This window comes from Magallana gigas, chromosome 5, assembly GCF_963853765.1.
Source record: "Magallana gigas chromosome 5, xbMagGiga1.1, whole genome shotgun sequence".
Classification (NCBI taxonomy): Eukaryota; Metazoa; Mollusca; class Bivalvia; order Ostreida; family Ostreidae; genus Magallana; species Magallana gigas.
The window spans coordinates 18087793-18109257 of NC_088857.1; the positions used below are offsets into that span (position 1 = coordinate 18087793).

The 21465-nt window shown below is 32.2% G+C and overlaps 1 protein-coding gene across 3 annotated transcripts; it reads left to right on the plus strand.

Moving 5' to 3' along the window:
* The first annotated feature begins 587 nt into the window (after positions 1–587).
* LOC105337569 (uncharacterized) lies at positions 588–21346 on the plus strand. Of its 3 annotated transcripts, XM_034475047.2 has the most exons (12): positions 588–700; positions 7624–7887; positions 8603–8692; positions 8842–9069; positions 10043–10149; positions 10255–10384; positions 10503–10640; positions 10922–11191; positions 14110–14214; positions 15951–16038; positions 16939–17031; positions 18742–18874. In XM_034475047.2, coding segments are annotated over exons 1-12 (1581 nt in total). In that variant the 5' UTR covers positions 588–633; the 3' UTR covers positions 18743–18874. The 3 variants fall into 3 exon arrangements, with proteins under 3 accessions (XP_034330938.2, XP_034330932.2, XP_011440654.3); XM_034475041.2 differs by lacking the exon at positions 16939–17031 and having other exon boundaries at positions 18742–21346; XM_011442352.4 differs by lacking the exon at positions 16939–17031 and having other exon boundaries at positions 18811–21346.
* The last annotated feature ends 119 nt before the right edge of the window (positions 21347–21465 follow it).

Below are 21465 nucleotides of genomic sequence, written 5' to 3' on the forward strand. Positions count from 1 at the left end.
TGCAAGCTTTTCATGGAGAATGACCAAAAGCTGAAATCTGACACGAAGATTGCTAGTGACCTGTAATTATGTCCTTACTTTGAGCTTTAATCATTTTTTGCAAGTTCAAGATCACTGTAAGAATAATGGAGCATCCATTACTTTGTAATTCCAAGCAGGAATATCATTTGTGAGCTTGCTCACAGTACCTCTAGCATTTTCATAGTTCATCTTTTGTTTGTCAAGGTTTTTTAATTGCAAACATCTCTCATTTTGTACAAATCATCTTCCCTGAATTTCAATGGTGTCTTTTTTTCAAAACCATTGTCCCAGATTGGTGTGGGTAAAGTAATTATTTCATTGGTCAAGAAAAGATGGAAACATGTAAAGTTAATGCGACGGACAAAGGACACCTGCTTATTAGCTCTCATACGACCGGCTCATGTGAGCTAATAATAACGATTCATGAGCTGGGAATACTGTTTTAAATATCATCAGGAAGTGAGGAATGTGATATAAAAAGTACGGACGAACAATTATGAACTTTCCAATTAAAAGCCAATTGCATAACTACATACAATTACATACACTACATAACTATATATGTATATAAACATCTGATATTCACGTTAGTACTGCCGTGCCATCCAAAAAATGCACTGGTTTACATTTATATTGGTGGGATCAGTGTATCAAACACCGTCTGTGAGTACTTTTTCTGGTAAGTATGTTTATATAAAATATTCGTTCAAAATGTGTTAACTTATTGATAAGAGTTATTTATTTCAATATTCATTAAAATCGATATTGTTGAAATTGCATAAATACCTGGTATTGGTGGCTTTTGTAAACTGAGTTAATATAAATAAAAGCAATATTTGCTATAAAAATGAGTAGTCCGTGTGTCATGTGCAGGTACTATTCTACTGTACAGTCTGGCAAGATGACTGATAAAGGGAGCTTCTTATCTGTAGACGCTAAAAACCATGTTGTAGTAAATAATAAACAAAAATTAATATATTTTTAATAAAAAACTGAAGCTTTTGATTACATAATCTTTCTCATTCACATTATATTGCTTTATGTTTAAAAATAGTATTAAATGTAGAAAAACATAATTATGCATGCAAACAAATGTGTGTTTCATTGAGTCTTACAATGGTTCTTTCAAGCAACTTCATACTTGAGTTTATGTTTGAATGCAGTTCAAAGATTTGTCATACTAACCAAAGACAGATAGAATCTGTATCCATTTATTATAAATGTGAAATGAAAATTTAGTATTACATTAGTTTAAATACAATTTAAATGGAATGGAAGATGCAGAAACGTACAGTTATACAAGTAATGCAATTGTATCACCCAGTCTCATATAAAGGTGCAAATCGATACCTCAGATACAAAAACCAAAATCCTTGCTAACTCTGAGAATATGAATTGGAACTCTTTTTGGTCAAGGAATTTTGTATCAAATATAAATATCTAAAGAAATTTGAACTATTCCCAGAAAATTTAACCATTTTTTTGGCATAAGATGCTAACAAAACGAACAAATACTCAAAATATTAAAATATATTCAAAGATTAAATTCTATTACTAGCCGAAAAAAATTGTTCATTTGTTAATTTCTGGATAAATTTATTAGATTTCTTATATAAAAATTTAATTCTTAATGCTTATACACAAAGCAGTTTGTTCTTTTTATACACAGACTAAAATTTTACAAATGTCGGGTATTATATATTTAGTATTCCTTAGAAAATTATGAAGTTAATTTTGTGTGAATATGATTATCTAAAATATGTTCCTTTTCCTTTTTGAATTCTTTAAAAAGCACAACCATGATCGTTAAAGGGCAAATAATTAAATTAAGGATGTAATTAATCATACGAAGGTACTAACTATATGATATTTGTATGCTACATTTCGATAATTGGGAATAGACTGAAAATAGAACTGCTAAATTCATAACGATCAAGCTAAAGTTATATATTCGCCCGTGTTAGGTACATGTATATAAATGCATTATGAGGAACGTGATTTCAAACAGGTGCAAAATAGATATAATTAGCTTGTATTAAATGAATAAGGATTGATCCTCAACATTCGATCTATAATTCAGTATATTGGAGATATTTCTTTTTTCGAAAAGACTGCAAACAATTTTTCTAAAAAAAAAAAATTCCCGCACGCATTTAAATCAATTTGCTGACTTTAAAGGCCTTACACATTTAAGTTTTTGCTATGTGGTCCAAGTGTTATGGTAACAGAATGCAGATATGTCAAAATGGCATTTATAAGTTAAATTGAGAAGCCGTTCTCCCTAATAGCAGCAATTTTTGTGGCGAAACTCATTTTATTAAAGCAATTTCATGGTATGAATTTTTTTTCTTCATTTAATTTGAAATTAAAATGATGCCAATCTTGGAATAATAATTAAGAAAAATTGAGAACCATTTGTATGGTAAACTGCTAATAAAAGGAAAATGCAAATATTTTGAGGCATTTTCATAGATCTTATTATAACACTATGATGTTAAACTTCTATAGCAACTAAAATGTTTGTTGCATACGATGATTGGGGCCATCAAAGTCAAGAAAAATAGCGATATTAGGTGGATATTGGGATGGGGGTATCTTTAAACAAATATAATTATGGATAAAACAAGCAAAAAGTTAAATATTTTATCATTACAAGTAGACTGGTTTTACGCTTTTAATTTCTGATGATTTTATTTTCTTGTGGTAAGACTTTAAGTTTCGTAGCCTGATATATGTTTATTTTTTAGAAGCTGAAATATTTTAAAATAATAATAATCTTCAATTTTTAGTCTCAAACCTCAGTGGTACTATGGCAATGGTTAACCCTGGCAACCGATTGGGTTTTTTACATATAGTTGTGTATATAAAGTTTTGATTCTTGCATAGAATTGATGTTATGGTGGAGCACTCGCACTGGAAATAGTTTCATGAATCGGCAGAATCGTGAAAGATAATATGATAAAAAAAGAATAAAAGTAAAATAGACAACACATATGCAATAATGGATTTTTAAATTTTAATCCAGTTAATGTGAATAAAAGCCTTAGACATACCTGACAAACTACTGAATTTTTTCACGTTGTCCTTGGTTTTTTTTTTTTATCCAGCCTCAAATGAAGCTGTGTGTTGTTGTGGATATCATATCTGTCATACAAATCTTTGCTTGAATATAATGCAATACAGCTAAACGAATTTTTATATCAAACAAGAGGCCAATTGGCCTTAACGGTCACCTGAGTAGCATATATCCCATACACAAACTTGTCATAGAGTCTCATATATGCATCTAATTAATTAGGTTTCATACTGGAGTAGAAAAATTATAAATTTGTAATGACGACCACATTTCAAGAAGAACTGTGAAACCTATTATTTTGGTGAAAAACTAAAAGATCTGGTCTACAAAATCATGAATTCAGTTTTCCTTTCAGGTGTGTGGGAGTAAAGAAGATAATTTTTTAACGTTATATGCATCTATACATCCATTTTGACCCTGCCCTAGAGTCAAAACCCATCCTTGAGGGGACATGAAAATTAAAATTTCAGTAGAGGACTTCCTGGTAAACATAATTATTGGTCAGTTTTTTATACAGATGTGTGAGAATAAAGAAGATTTTTAAACATTATATGCATTAACACTATATTGCCATATTGCCCCCCCCCCCTTCATGTCCTGAACCCCTGTCCCAGGGGCCATGAATTTCACAATTTAGGTAAAGGAGATTGTGGATATCATCACCATGTATTCAGTTTTTTGCCCACATTGGTGGGAGTAGAGAAGATTTTTTAAGATTTAAAACATTTTTACTGTATGGCCATATTGGCCCCACCCTAGAGCCTGAACACCTAACAAAGGGGTCATGAATTTCACAATTTTAGTAAAAGCCCTCATGGACATCATAACCATGCATTCAGGTTTTTGCTCACAAGTGTGGGAGTAGAGAAGAAGATTTTTAAAGATTTAAAACATTTTTACTATATGGCCATATTGGCCCCACTCTAGAGCTTGAACAACTTACAAAGGGGTCATGAATTTCACAATTTTGGTAGAGGCCCATGGACATCATAACCATGCATTTAGTTTTTAACAAATGTATATGATAGTAGAGAAGAAGATTTTCTAAGATTTAATACATTTTTACTATTTGGTCATATTGGCCCCACCCTAGAGCCTGATCCCCTGACTCAGGGGTCATGAATTTCACAATTTAGGTAGAGGGCTTCATGGACATCATAATCATGCATTTAGTTTTTAAAAAATATATATAGTAGGAGAGAAGAAGATTTTCTAAGATTTAATACATTTTTACTATTTGGCCATATTGGCCCCTCCCTAGAGCCTGAAACCCCTGACCCAGGGGCCATAAATTTCACAATTTTGGTAGAGGGCTTCATGGACATCATAACCATCCAACCAGTTTTTTCCTCACATGCGTGGGAGTAGAGAAGAAGATTTTTGAAAATTTGGCTTCTTTTTTTTTTGCATATTTGGCCCCGCCCGTGGCACCCCAGGGGGTGGTAGTGCCATGAATTTCACAATTGAGATTCTTCTTACCATAGAATTGCTTCACACAAAAATGGTAACGATTGGCCTGGTAGTTTTCAAGAAGAAGTTAAAAATGTAAAATTCTTAACGCACGATGCACGACGACGGACGAAGACCAATTGCAATGAGTGACTCAGGTGACCTCAAAAAAATATCATATCTGAAAGATAAAGGATAGAGAATGATGAAAATAGACTAAAAAGACTGTTAAGGTGCTTGTATATTACTATACTTCCCTGTTTTATTTTTTGCTACAGTCTAAATACATCTCTCTCTCTCTCTCTCTCTCTCTCTCTCTCTCTCTCTCTCTCTCTCTCTCTCTCTCTCTCTCTCTCTCTCTCTCTCTCTCTCTCTCTCTCTCTCTCTCTCTCTCTCTCTCTCTCTCTCCAAGAACACAAAATTACATTGATGTTAAGAAAGAGCCTTTAAGGTACCGATATTGAGCATAATTAAATAGCATATTTAATCCATTTAATAACATAATTTTAAAAAGAGGCAAGGAGAATACATCGATCATCTTAACAACAATAGCTATATCTTTGATTACATCAGCTATATAGTATCTATATAGTATCTAATAGAAAATATGTCTACTATTCAGTAGAGTATATCTTGTTTAGATTTTCATTTTCCAACGTAATCTTGATATCCAAAATGTTCATCCCGTGCCTTTTTCCTGTTGATACACAGTTAATAAAATCACTTTTAGACACTTTATATAAAGTTGGTTGCCTAAAATATCAACATTTGTTATCATATAAGAATCTCTTCACCTCACCTAACGGGATACACGGCCTCAACCTGTCCCTGTCTTTGGCTGCTGCTCTCGCTGACGCCCAGCTATTACACCCCAGCTGTGATCTTTCCTGCTCTATAGTTCTTCTGCGTCATGATTTTTTTGGTCGGCCTACTTTCCTTTTGGATGCCATGTCAGTGCGGTGGTACAAATTCTGTAGTTCTGCATTCTTAGGATATGGCCAATCCAATTCCATTTCCTCATAAGTATGATGTCGCTTACTCGAGTTGTTTTTGTTCTCATGTGAAGTTCTTCATTTGAAATTTTATCTGGCCATCTTACCCTTGATGTTTTTCTCAGGCATCTATTCTGAAAGGTGTTTATCTTTTTCTTGTCCCGCTCTGTTGTTTACCATGTTTCACTGCTATATAATAAGACTAACAGGACCGGGCTGTTGAATACTAGTAATCTTATTTTAGTTTGAATGGAAAACTTTGACGAGCTCCAGATTTTCCTGAGCCTTCCAAATTGTAATTTGGCTTTTCCAATTCTGTTGTTTATGTCCTCGTCAGCTCCTCCTTTTGTTGTTATTATGTCCCCTAGGTAGGTAAATGTTTCTACATCTTCTAGGTCTTTAAATCTGTGTTAATTCGCATTACTTTGGTCTTCTCTTTAATAATTCTGAGGCCAGCTTGTCTTGCAAATTTATTAAGTTTTTGTGTCTTTCGTTGAATGTCACGAAATGTTGTAGAAAGTAGGGCACTGTCGTCTGCGAAGTCCAAATCTTCAAGTTTTGTAGTGAAGTTCCATCTTATTCCCGTTGGTTCTGTTTCTGTGGTTCTTGTCATTACAAAATCTTTAACCAGCAAGAAAAGAAATCCCGACTTTGTGCAGCCCTGTTTCACTCCTGTTGTTACCCGGAACCAACCAGTTTCTTCACCATCTTCAAGTACTGCAAATTGTAATGTTTCATATAGTAGCGTTACTATCCTGACCATTTTGTCTGGGATGCCATAAAATTCATAATTGACCAAAGGCTTTCCCTATTAATGGAATCAAACGCTTTCTCAAAATTGACATAATTAACAAACCGTGTAGAGTTCCACTCTGTATATTCTTTATTATGTTGCGGAGAGTGAATAGCTGTTCTGTTGTACTTCTTCCTCTCCTAAAATCGGCTTGTTCTTCACGAAGTTGTTTTTCCACACTTTCTTGTATCCTTTGTATAACTATTCTGGAGAAAGTCTTGCTTGGTACAAATTAAAGTGTGATACCTCTGTAATTGTCATATATCGATCTATCACCTTTCTTTGGTATCTTCACAATCAAGCCTTTGTTCCAGATCGATGGTATTGTTTCTTCACTCCAGATATCTTTAAACAGTTTTTCAAGTTCTTTGCTGTTGTCTCTATGTCTGTTTTTAACGTCTCAGCTGTTATACCATCTACTCCTCCAGATTTCCCATTCTTCAGTTACTCTATAGCCCTGATGATTTCCGCTTTCCTTTTGGGCTTGTGTCTATCTCATCTGTAAGTTGTCCTTGGAGTTCCCTTTCCACTTCTAATGGGTGGTCAGGTTGTTGCCGGTTTAGTATTTATACTAACTAACTTTAATATTTATACCTACTATAAGAATCTACCGTATTATTTTTGTAGTAATTATACATAATTTATATTTTGAATTTTTTTCCAAATATATTTTCTCTTTCCAATCTTAATTTTCCTAAACATTTTAAGCAGCCTCTATCCATCTCTTTCTTGACAGTGTCAGCTTATTTATATTTTGACTATACCAGTAAGGAAAAATTCTAACCGTGATATACATGTATTATCTACAGAAACATATAAACATTTACAACATCAAAACGATAAAGAAAAATGTGCCTTCTTTGTGGTTCCACTTTAAAATCAAAACAACTGATGTGCACACAGATATTGATTTAAATGAATTTTCAGAAGTGAAAAGAGAAAATATCATTAAGTATGTGAAAAATTTATCGTTAAAAAGAACAAGGTGTAGTTTTTATGGGAAAGGATTGAAGAGTTTAGATATGATTACCACTAACATGCTTTTGCCACTTAAAAAAACTAAGTCCATCACTTGAAATTGAGTCTATTACTTCCTCTTTATTGTAAGCAGTAGATAAGGACAGATATTATCTGTTAAGGTTTTTAAATATGACAAATTCACAACTCCATTTAAGTTTCATATATATCACAAAAGTAATTTCAGACTTCATTTAAAGTATTTTCGGGGTGTTTAATTCTTTTTCAAAAACATGATTAGATTTAATAATATTATACTCTTTGTATGTTCACAGTTTCAATTAATGCGTCGACAAAGTCCATAAAACCAGGAGAAAACGTTCACATTGATTGTACTATTTTTGGATTAAGCCCCTTGCAGTATTTAAATTCTCAAGTAACGTTACTCTTGAGACAAAATGATAGCATTAAAACAGCAGTGAGGATATGGACAGATGGATCGCACAACGTAACTGAGAAGTATGGAGGGACGGTTAACTATTATGTAGATGACGAATGTCAATTGAGGAACAGGATCTTGGTGAGATTCGACATCTTCAGTAAGTTTTAATCTGGATATCAACTATCCAAAAAAGGGGGGGGGGGTAAAAACTTTTTAGGTAATAATTAAAGAATGGCATTTTGAAATTATTGTAGGTATTGTTAATAACGCTATGAAAAGCAAACAAAATTAGTGATGGCAATAGCCAATTGGTTTCTATTGTTCTGTAGTTACATGATCAGAACGATTATAACCGATTAAAATCATTCAGTATTCAGTAAGTTGTATATTTATTTTAGCACTTTCTTTACGTGCATGATTAATTTTTCAATCCTAAAAACATTGATATTTTATCAAATTAAATTAGAGATAAGGCTTGTAACAAAAAATTGTAATTATAAGTGACTGATAATTGAACAACTTTTAAGTATCTTTATGATAATAGTACATACATTTCAATGTACATACATGTATTTTGCACCCCTTACAATGAGCTTGTCATTTTATTTACGCGAAAGGAAATTTATTTGTCTGATTCAAACTTATGGACTGTAAGTTGAAACAAGTTCAAAGTGCCTGATTTAAAATTTTGAACAGTACTATCTGATATCGATCAGAAAGAAATGCGATTAAAGGTTTGGTGATTTCCATCTATTTTTAATAATAAATTGTATATTTTTAATATTCATCAAACCATTTTTTCACAATATTGTATGCCTTAACAAAGCAAGTCTGTTTATATGAAAATGGGTTGATAACAATTATAATTACAGATGCCAGTACCTCGGATGAGGGAATTTATTCATTTTACACGACCCACAACTTGGTAACACAATATGATAGTATCAATCTCTATTCAGGCAGTGAGTAAAAATCCTAAAACACATACTAGTATTCTGTCTTATTTTGTTATCAATTTATGACCACAAATATCCATTGACAGAATGTGTTAATGACGTAATATATCATTGTTATAGATCGCGTTTCATTTCTTTTCTTTTTGAAACTACAGATAAAACAGAGAAGCTTTCAAACTACGTTGTTGTACGACATGTTGAAACTCTAGAGAGCTCTATTCCATATTTTTGTTGTAAATATGGCTTCAGTATCCTTGAGAACGAGTCTTTTGTCAATTTCATTAATCTTCGTCGCAATGAATCCGCATATTTCCCTGTAATTCCAACATTTGGTACTAACAATAATGCCATTGCCATAGTCAAGCCATGGATATCTTATGAAGGTAATGGAATTTACGTACTATTTCTTATTGAGAAAAAGACGTTTCTTTGGCCAGAAATAATGACATATTTTTATATCAATTTGAAAAAAAAATTGAAAAAAAACACAGATAACAGTTATTTAATAAAAATTGTGAATTTTAAATGATAAGTTATCACAGGTTTTCAATTGTGAGTGATCAAAAAAATGAGTAATATTTTTTTCTAAATATCGTCCAAATAACAGTTTTCGGTCAGGGTAAAAGGTAAAGCTTACTTAAATTTTAAATTACTATTCATTTAAAACGTTACATTTTCCAGTTGATACTTTTGTCTCTTGAATGATTTTGATACAATGTACATTACAATCACTCCGTTTTGTGGTTCCTCTACTTATCTTTTTATTTGATGGATCGACGAAGAATCCTTTTTTGACATATCACACTAGTATATTGGTTTTACACGAAAAATTAATTATGTATATTGTTGTGTTTTGTAAGAAAAACTGTTTTGACCCCAAACAAATTTTTTAAGGATGACATTATAAGAATGAAAAGAAATCCACTGATAATAATGAAAAACCATTCATCGTATGTTAAAGAACCTTGATTGATTAAGTTAGTGGACTGTGAATTATTTTTAAATCATTTAAACAAAATTTTACCATAAGATTGAGATGTTCTTAATTGTGAAAATATGAAAAGTCAAATAACTCTTAGAAATATGAAATACTGTTTTAAAAGGACAAAGTAGATACACATAATTATATAAAAAATAAGGAATTATTCAAGCCTAAATTTTCTTTATCAATTTTCCAACCTCTGCCTATTAATGATTTTTGATCCAATTTAACAAAAGTTGATAAATAATATAAAATGATTAAAAACTAATATCAATCTTTTTTTTCTTGTGGTATAATATTTAAAAATAGATTCATCATCGATCAATCAATTAATATGAACGTGTTTTTATTTTCGAATATGGTTTGTTTTCAAGGGTGTTACAACCTTACAAAAGACAAGTCTTCGGAAATGGACTGTACAAAAATCAGTGTTATAGATTGGACGACGAAAAAAGACTCGCTTCCCTTAATTGGGATAAAGGTTCGGTGATTTTTGTTATTTTATTGTTTTACTTTTTCGAAAAGTTATAATGATTTACAACAATGATAACTTTTAAAGGTGATTTTTTAATATTGATAATTTTAGAGGAAGAAATATTGTGCTTTACTGGACCAGAGTATTCAGGAAACTGCAAAACGTGTTTCTTATAGCTATTGCCTAGAAAATGAAAACACGGAGTCAGTGAATTATATAGAACTATTTTCCATGATAGAGAGTACGTGCTATTTACAACCAATATGAATCAAAAACGTTATTGGATTTAATTCATAAACTTGTAATGTGCAATTTTATTCAATATTGTTTTTTTGATTTTGTAAAATGGTTTCTTTCAGAAAGACCTACATTGCTGGAAGAAATAAATACAAGTTGTATGGCGGCATACACAGTTAAAGAAGCTAATGCAAGCAGACTCTATGGAATACCATGCTATAATTCTTCGAGGCATTGTGATGCATATTGTTTAGAAAAAGGTATTGTTTGTTTACAAACAATTTATATGTCTAGTTTTAAAAGAACTATTTATTGTTCTTAAAATAGTAAAAATGACCCGCAACTCTGGCAATCGAAGTTATCTCCCGAACTCCCGCCCCCTCCAATTTCAGGAATATTTCCTGAATCTGCGCATGCAATATTATATTTTCGAATTGCTAACAATTATAAGTACCTTCGTCTGAAATAACTGAACATTTATGTTTAAATATTTTATATATTTGTCTATAAGCATGAAATAATTTGAAGAAAAAAATTTCAGACAGATCAAACGCTACTTACCACGGTAACTTATCTTGGAGTGAGGCTATGGACATATGTATTAGTCTAAACAAATCTCTACCAGGAATTAACTCCGATTTCCTCAGCACCTCAATTGACCAAGAAAACAGATCTGTGTGCCTGGCCGCATACCAAAGCTCATCTGTTGTGTTCCAACCAGTCATCAAGCATATAAACAAAAATGGAAACATAACTGCCCTTCTTTCTAATACCGGTTTAAGCCTTCCTTTCATATGCGGAGCTAACCCAGGTACTAGATCTAATGATTTATGGTTCTTTCCTTTGTCATCAATATTCTGGTTTTATATTAATCTATCTTTCCTTTCTTTCAATCCAAAGATTATGACATATATACATGGATATAGATAAAAAAGGCATCCATCTGTTGAGAGGGGAAAACTCGTTTTAGAGAAAATGATTAAAAAGCATGACTTTGAAACCATGAGTAATAAAGCGTAAACATTTAGAGTTTCAATATTTTTGGTAGTAAAAAAAAATTTCGTTTTACATTAATCGGTTAAATAGCTAAATGTATCTATAGTTTGTCCCAAGTTACAAGATTTTTTCATGCCACCTTATTACTGTTTACTCAGGTAAATTAAAAGGAACGAAAACAAGAGTTCTTGAAAATTCTGACATCATTTTAACAAAAGATCTTTAGGTGTCCAAGTAGCGCAGTGAAGAATGCATTCGCCTCTCAACGCTGCGACCCAAGTTTGATCCTCTTGACCGATAGTGGTTTCCAGTGATAGGCTATTATTGTCGCCCGCCGTTTTGACACGTGGGTTTTCTCCGGGCACTCCATCTTCCCCATATATGGAAAATGAATAACTCAATCTAATGTGCTGCATAAATATATTGAGACAGAGAAATGTTGATACGAAAAAAAACCCTGAGTTAGTGTCGTTGTTAGCTCATCTGAACCAAAGGTTCAAGTGAGCTTTTCTAATTATTATCCGTCCGTCTGTCTGTTAACTTTTCAATTTAGGACCTCTGACTAAATGGTTAAAATAAAACGCCAAACCGTTTTTAAAAAGGGTATAATTTAAAAACAGTGAAAATAGGGTGTGTGTCTTTAAATATCTCTTCTCAAGAATTACTGAACCAGAATATTTATATCAAACTTGTACATGTATATAAAGTGAATTATCTAAATTGAAATAATCGTCATCTCTGGACTTATAATAAGGCCCTTAAAGGTGTTCAAGTTCTAACAAAAATATATGGGAAAATTTCCTTTCAAGAACTACATGTGTAAATCTACAATTTGTGATGTGTTACTATCAGGCACGTAGCATCAGGGGGGGCGAGGGGGGGCCTGCCCCCCCCCCCCCCCCCCAGTTTTTCTCGCAGCAACGAATTTTTTTAAAATTTACAAATAAAAAATGGAATTATCATGGAGTTGCCCCCCCCCCCCCCCACTTTTATGGGAGTATGTAAAAAATTGATATGTAAATAAGGAAATGAGGAGTGAAATTGAAGTTATATAGAACGACAGCCCCCCCCCTCCCCCCCCCCCCCCCCCCCGGATTAGGATTTTGAAGATTTTGGAAACTTAAAATTGTCCTTTTTTTTTTTTTTTTTTTTTTTGCTTGTCAAGATTTTTTGGATGAGTCTGCCCCCCCCCCCCACTTTCAAAAACGATGCTACGTGCCTGACTATAGAAGCATCCTTTGATAATGTAGATTGTAAATTGTTAAAGTCGTTACCCGGAGCATATATAGGGCCGAAAGATGGGTTTAAATATAACTAAATATCTAATTCTGTGATATTACAATTCATGCAAGTATTTTAAGATGGTGTAAATTGTAAAATGTTAAAAATCGTGACCCCCGGGACTAATACTGGGGCCCCAAGAGGGTTTCAATGTTTTACATAGAAATATAAAGAGGAAATGTCTTAAATATTTCTTCTCAAAAACTACAAAGCTACAATTTGTAATATTACGTATATTGTGCAAGCACTGTAAGATAGTGTGGATTGTATATTATTTAAATCGTAATATTCAAGCCCCAAGTGCCATATTGAAGCCCCAACTACCATTTGTAATATTTAACTTTGGAAGCATTTTCAAGCTAGTGTAGATTCTAAAATGTTTTTAAATCATGACCTCCGGGCCTATACTGAGGTCAAAAGATGGGTTCAAAGTTTATCATAGAAATAAAGAGGTTAACTGTTTAAAAATCTTCTTCTTTTGAACTATAATGCTACAATTTGTGGTATTACTATGCAAGCATTATTAGATACTGTAGATTCTAAATTGTTAAAATCGTGACCCGCGGGTCTATCCTGACGCCACAAAAAGGTTAAAATTCAAATATAGAAAAATGTCCGCTTGCCCGGGACTAATAAAAAAAAAAATAGGAACAAGTTAATTTTGCTAGGCACTTGTCTTACTAAAATACATTCAATACATGTGGGTTTTACAATGTTTTTAGAGAGTTCATAATAATACATTTCAAATACAATGATAAAAGATATATTGTTCTGGTGAGCGATGAGGCCCAATGACCTCGTGTTATTTGCAACCGTTATAAATATTGAATAAATAATGGATATAAACGATCGGACGTATTTGTAATCAACAAGTTAAAAACCTCAATTAAGATTATTCCGATAAGTAAATGGTTAATTTGTATATTACCACCACAAGGGAATTACTATTATGTATAAGACTTTTCAAAATTGAACTTAGATAATTTTAAATGAATGTTTTAAACCAAAAACAATCTCTGGCAGAATCATTACGGATACCTGTACAAATTACATCATTGATATGTAAAATTGTGTAACATTTTCCATTCTAAAAGAAACTAGAATAATAAGAAATATCAATATTTGATTTAAACAAAATATATATGAATATAAATGTTAAAAAAGAAAGATATCTTTAGTATATTTTAAAATATATGAATATAAATAATTCGAGTAGAACAAATAAATATGTCCAAGATTTAATAGTACATACACAGAGAAAAAAAACCAAAGAAACATGCTTATCTCTTATCAAAGTCAAATGTTTCTTAGGTTCAATAAAGAGTCGTAAGATATTTTTGCAGATATGTTTATACATGTACCTAATGGGGGAAGGAATCATACATGTTTACCTTCATTGTATATACACCGTATATACTTAAAGATTGAAATACGAAAACTATTTTAACACAGATACAGAAAAGCCAGACAATTGTGTTGGCACTACACGGGCTGTTAAAACAGATTCAACTGTGTTTACAACGTCTAAATGTTCTAATAAGGAGAAGGTGTCAACAGGTATGTAAAAAGACTTTATCACATGTTAAGCTCCTTATACGTGATATAAATTGTTGACATTCAACTGTGTATTCTTACCCAACGTGACGTCAGAGTGAAACATTACGTAGGTTTAAGCGGTTGATTAAATAAAATAAAATAAAAGTTAAGAAAAAAAAAACCACACAGAAAAAAACAATTCAGTTGAAAAGTGAGAAGTTGTACATGTAAAGCATTTAATGCTTTTTTTTTTACGAATTGATGAAAATGTGTTCAAAATGAAATGTTTGTCTGTGAATCTTCAAGGAACTTTTTTTGACATACTTTACTGACGTTTAGATGTAAATTGTGTTGTGCGGCTTACAGTTATAATTCCTTCAGAAAAGATTGAGGTTAAACAAAAGATATGGTAAAACATGTGATAAAAAAATTCTCTCCAGAATTGCGATGGTATTATATAAATAGTGTCTGTTTGGGAGGGTAGCAGTTGAAATTGACACCCCCAAGAATACCATTGTCAACCGACGTCAAGCGGAGGTTGACAATGGTTTTTGAGGGGTGTCAATTTCAACTGTTATCCTCCCAAACAGGCACTATTTATTTTATTATACTGAATTTCTTAATTTTAGAGATAATTCTGGTTTTATATGGAAATGAATTATAAAGAAATGACGCAAATTCTACGGCGAACCGTACGCGCATAATTTACGCGCATGTAACAATTCGTTGTTTTACCCGTTGCCAAGTGTGTTGCTAACGCTGAGGGTAATAAAACAGATTGTCAACTGCGTGTAAACCAATCAGATTTCAGTATTTAACTTAAAAAAATAATAAATTATTTTATCAAACTCGTTGTGTATTTTCTATCTCCTCCCCATGCCTCGGGAATAGAAAATACACAACTCGTCGGATGAAATTCATATATCATCACAAATCATTGCATATCCTATGTAAATCTAATTGTTGTTTGGTAATTTTTGTAATTTACACCATACGTTCTGTATCAATATTATGCAGCCCAAGTTTAATCTGAACTCTAATAACTATATATTTTGTAGAATAAGAAGCAAAATTAAAGCTGCTTGGTCCGATTTTATATCAAATTTTATGCACGCTTTTAAACGATGGTTATAGTAAGTATAATAATAGACATTGCAGTAGTTTTCGCAGTCAATTAAGCCAAATTTCAATGAAGAAAAATACGTACAAAATTTGCGAACAAAACAAACTACAAAAAAGGGTACCGCGTTATTTCGCCTCATGCTAAATTTCACCCCTGACGACGAGACGGGTATGGTTTTATTACGACTTTGTCATCGCTTTGAATAAAGGTCAAAATGATCAGACAAATTACAAATAAACATGTGAACGTTTTGTTCGCTAATATTTCATAAGTTTCCCTTTCTTTACAATCGATGCATAGCATGCGGGTTGAATGACCCCAATCATTCGGGAGACGAAACCAAACGGTTTCTTTTTCTAAACATTCCCGTGATGCATTTTGGTTTGTTTTTTCGTTTACCCAAAAAGAAATTATTTTTATTTACTTTGAATATTTCTAACTTTGAAAAGGGGACTGATTCTGCTTGTGTAAATAGGAGAAAGTCCATAACTTTCTAAGATAAATGGTTTGTATGGAAAAAAAATTTGATACTGTAATAACAAATAAATCGGACCAAGCAGCTTTAAAAGTTCTCGAGAAATATATTTGTGCATGCTATAAGTAGCAGGATTGCATGTTATTCGTTTCTTTGTAGATAATGACTCTACCCTGATCATGATAATACCAATGACTGTTCCTGGATTCCTGCTTATCATCGTTGCAGTTGTTTGGGTCATCCACAGGTCAGAAAAATTTTCACTTCTAAATGTTCCCGACAAATTGATGTGGGATTTTGGCGTAGGAGGGAGTTGTTTAGCCTGTTATAGTTTTATGATATAAAATATGGATATTAGAGTTTAAAATATACCAAAAGGTAAATCAACAAAGTAAACCAACCACATTGTGTGTTTTATTGATGTTACTATCTCCCAAGACACTAATAATCTGACTAGAGCATTAAATAAGAGTTATCACCAAAAAAGAAAACATTTAAAACTCGCAGTATGTTTTTTTAATTCACTTTGTACAAGGCGTATGCACGGAATATTACCAGCAATATTGGAAAAATGAAACATTGCCCGTTTACGATATTTCAACAAAAAACAATAACCATGCTTGGAAAGATATTCTTATCTAGATAAATTAAAAACAAAAATAATTTACAAAACAATAAACAGAGTTAAGATCTTCCTCGTCAGCTCCAAAATGTTTAATAGTGACTTCCTGACAATCTCATGTTCATAGCTACACGTGAACGTTTAATGACACACGAGACGCTCCTCAATTTTATTTAACTTTCCTTGATATATTATTTCTCGTTGATTAACATTGAAACCTGTTAATTTTCGGGGTACATTACCAAGGCTCTCTTCCTAGCTAGAATATTTAGAAGTCTCCTTAAAATAGCAAGCACAATGCATTTGAATGCTTATAAATAGGCATATTACAATAGTTTCAATCGAACAATTTATATCTGAATAAGAAAGGCATCATATCACAGAAAATATAATTATAAAATTACTTTGTGGAAATCTCAAATTGTGGAGATAGGAAAAAAGGGAAGGGATGGAAGATGGGTCACGTCTGACCTTAAAAATCAGTCAATGTTTATTAATTTTACATTACAATTTACTCTTTTACAGACACTTCCAAAAGCATAAGCCGCTATATCTTGTTGTAAGAAGAAGTTCTACAAACAACCGTGAAAATAATTATGACAGTATTGCCATACAATAGTCAGTAATGGCATTATTAATATGTCTATATATTATCATAAACTTTGTTTTAAATGTCAATATTTGAATAAATAAGCATGTAATTTGTTACATAAAACGTATAATATTTTACTGAACACATGAATGATATAGATTCAATGTTATGAAATTTATGCCAATTTATGCAATAGGAATACTAATCTCGGTCCGTATAAATTTGAGTAGACAATTTGATTAGCGAAAGCGAGGATATATAATTTTTGAACAGATTAACACATGATTAGATTTAAAAACAAGATTCTTGATACCTGTTTTGTTCTACGTAATGTTTAAATATGAAACTCTTTAAAAGTGTTGTAAAACTCTTATATTCCAAGATTTGTCAATACATTAAACAATACATCGAAAGAAGCCTACTTTTTGTGCATCAAATGCAGAGACCCAAGATGCACCAACTAGCTAATTACATTATTCTAGACCTCAAAGTAATAACAAAAGATCACAAAATGTAAAATGAACATAATTTTAAAAAGTGAAAGGTTACTGTGACCTTAATGTGAGAATATAGTGATATGATGTACGATTCTTATACCTGATAAATTACTAGATGTAGCATTGTATTTCTTGAGCAGATTTTTTATACATTTTTCCTGTATACCAGTACTCTTATGTTGAACTTTGAACCCAGTTAATCCTGGTCCAGACTCAATGTTATAACAATTCAGAATCTACTAGTATATTATTTTAGAATGCTTGCATAAAAATTTCACAAATTTGATTCAAACGGCCCATTTTCCCTATTTATTTGAATTTTTAAATTTGAACGCTACTGTCTCACCAGTGCTAGTATTAACCTGGGAGTCACGGTTTTATCAAATTAGAATCTACACTATTTAAGGATGATTGCATAGTAATTTCACAATCTGTAGCATTGTAATTCTTGGGAAGAAAATTTATACATATTTTCTTAATATTTCTGTTAACTTTGAACCCTTCTTATGGCCTCAGTATTAGTCTGACTGTCACGGTTTTAACAATTTAGAATGTACATTATTTGAGGATGAATGCATAATATATTAGAAATTGTATTGTAGTTCTTGAGAAGAGTTTTGAAAATTGTCCTTTTATATTTCTATGTTAAACTCCTTTTTGGGCCCCGTAATTGGTCTGAAGGTAAAGAATCTTAAAAATTGTAGTATTGTCGTTCTTAGGAAGAAGATGTTTAGATATTATCCCTATACCTATTTCCTTGTAAAACTTTGACACCCCCCCCCCCCCGTCCCCCTTATTGGTCCAGGTACCACGGGTTCAGCAATTTAAATTCTAAACTATCTGAGGAGGCTAGTATAGTAATATCACAAATTGTAGCATTATAGTTCACTGGAAGGATATTATTTTTAATTTAAAGTTTAGTTTATTTTGTCCAGTGGTTTTAGAAAAGTCAAAAATGTGGAAAATTTAAAGACTGACGGACAGACAGACGAACGAGACCATTTCAACTCCTCCCTTTTACTGAATCTTTGATCTAGTAGACATTTAAAAAAGTTATATTAAGTTATTGTGAATTTGATATGTAATTATATCTTTAACCTTTTTTTATGGTATAGCTACATATTAAAGTTTCATGTTGCTTTTAGATCAGAGTTAAAAACTGCTCAGGCGAGCAACTTTTAGCTAATTACTTTTTGTATCAAAAGGGATGTAGTACAAAGTTTGAATTAATTATTTCAGAGTTAATAGAAAATGTGGATCTCGAAATGTGAGCGTTATTAATAATGAATACATCTATTCATATCCCAGTGAAACACAAGAAGTAGCAACAACAATCATTAGAAGAGGACTGGATAACAATTTCATTAACCAGACGGAAGCTCATTCGGATCTTCGTAATGAAACGCATTTCAGCAATGAATACACACTGACTGATGAAAACGATGAGTATGATGTCTTAAGGAGCAAACGGGAAAATCACGATATTTCACCTGATGCTAACATTTATGACCGGGCAAATAACTTAGTCAGTGGAATTTATGATAGCACTTTGAGGAGAATAGAAAACAAGGGGAGTGAAACATTTTTAAAAAACACATGAACATAAATATCTACAGTTGTAAATATTGTGTAGATGGAAATAATTATTAATCATTTTCTAACGATTGAGATGTATATTTTGATTTAAATTATGTTTTATATGTAATGGTATTTCGACGATTGGACCTTCCGATCTTATAAGTAATAAGGAGGCTGGATTAGCAAATTACTTAAGAGATCTAACTACAAAAAATCAACATAACTTTAGTAATGAATTTCATTACACAATAAGGCAAAATCTAAATGTGGTTAAATTCAAATATTTTTTATATCTTTACTCAGAGCTTTTTTGTCTCTAGGAAATCGACATAATCTAAAAATAACCCCGCTCATGCAGCCCTCATACACAGCGCAATTATTGATCCGAAGAATGGGATTTTTACCATTTAAATACCCCAAATATTTTAATACGTAATTGTTTTAAACACAGTTACTATCACAAGTAACATCTGCAAAATAACTCTCTTTCACAGAGATAGAATCAAACTAAGTCAAAAAAATTATAACGATAGGCTTAGAGACATTGACGGTCACCTGAGTACCATAGCCAGTAGATGGATTTCCTTGCATTTTAGCACTTTAAGCTTCTTCTTTTTTCTGGTGTAACTCCCAATTCAAGACTCCTCTGACTGTAAACCCCGATTTTATTATTTGATGTTTGCAAACATCAATTTATAAGGGCAGGAGTCCGAGGAATCTTAAACTATCAATACCTTGGCCCCAAGGTCTAAAAATGGAAAAAGTGTGGTAAAAGAGAACCACTTTTTTCAGAAGAGGACATATTAGACACCTTTTTCAGAAGAGGACATCTTTGACACAATGCAATAAGTTATCTCCCTTGAGTGAAGCAGAAGTACAGAAGAAAATAGAAAGTTTCACATATTTTTTATAATGTGGCCATATTGACCCCACCCTCTAACCCAGGGGTTTAGCATTCCACAAATTTCGAAGTGGGCTTCGTGGACATCAATCATATTCATGCATTCAGTTTTTCACCTACTATAGTGATTTTAGAGAGGATTTTCAAAGATTCAATACATGTTCACTATACATATATGGTCATGTAGACTGTATTCACGCATCCCGGTTTTCAATTCGAGGCTGAGCGTACAGAACATCAAGCGATATGGCGTCGGTAGAGATAAAGCTGAGTTCGGCATACCATTGCTGTGTTCCATTGCGTAAAGGAGACAGTCGACAAGACTTTTCATTGTCTTTTTATCGTTTTCCAAAAGATCTTAACGTGAGAAAGTAGTTGATTGTAACGATAAGGAGATATGAAGGACCGAAGTTCAAGGTACACCGTTAAAGGTCGACAAGTACGAACAAAAGGGCAATCAAGGTAAATTCGGACAGAATTATAATTTCTGACACCGTGCAGTTATCGGTTAAAATTAGCATAACGTCATATATTTACATACGTCATCCTATCTTCAGAAATATAGAACAAAGACAATTTTTCTTTTCTCTTCCTAAATTAAAAGTACATATTCAGGTTGCATTTTCTTTTCAATTGATGACCCGATTTTCTCTTAAAGACTTTCTGTATTCTCGCCCTCTTTAAACACCCGGATGATTATCAAATAAAGCTAATTAATTCCACAATTATATCACATGCTCTGTCACATGCTAAAACATTCATGCGAATATTTTTCAAGGGTATTCCTATGGCTATAATAATGAACTTTGAGCCATTATTATCCCCTTCTACATTTCTCTGGGTTCGTAGTTTGAACACACACCCAACTTTGTTTTGTTTTTTAATCGGAGCTTACTATTGTTTATTCTATTACTCACTGTTTTGTTTTTAAGTCGAGTTTTTAAAACTGCACAACCATTTTCCTTATTTTCATATTATCTTCCCTAACTTTTAAAAGGGTCTTAATCCTAATGTTCATTGTACAAAAATGGGTAAAATGGTTCCAGAAAAGATTAAATCTTTCCTTTGTTTCTATCCTTGTCAGTCTGTCTATTTTTTCTTTCATTGCAAAATCTATCAAACTTCACAGTATACTTATCTTTCTCATCGTCGCCATTGTTGATGATAGACCAAGATGGATGTCACGTGACCCATGTAAGACAGGGTTTATTCAAATCTTTTGTATTTTTACCGTGCTGGTAAAAATTAAAAAATATATTTATTTTTCTTGTATCTTTGTTATGCAATTGCCTTATAATGCGTAATTTGTGTGAAAGCCCAATCTTGTAGTAAAGAAATGAAGCAAATAATCAGATCTTGTTATTGTTATTCACTAAAATACGCCATATATATCTTAAGTTAATTGGACAAAACGACAAAGGACGCCAGAAAGAAATCAGCTTTCTCGGAACCGAGATAATATGAAGATGATTCATGAGCTGTGC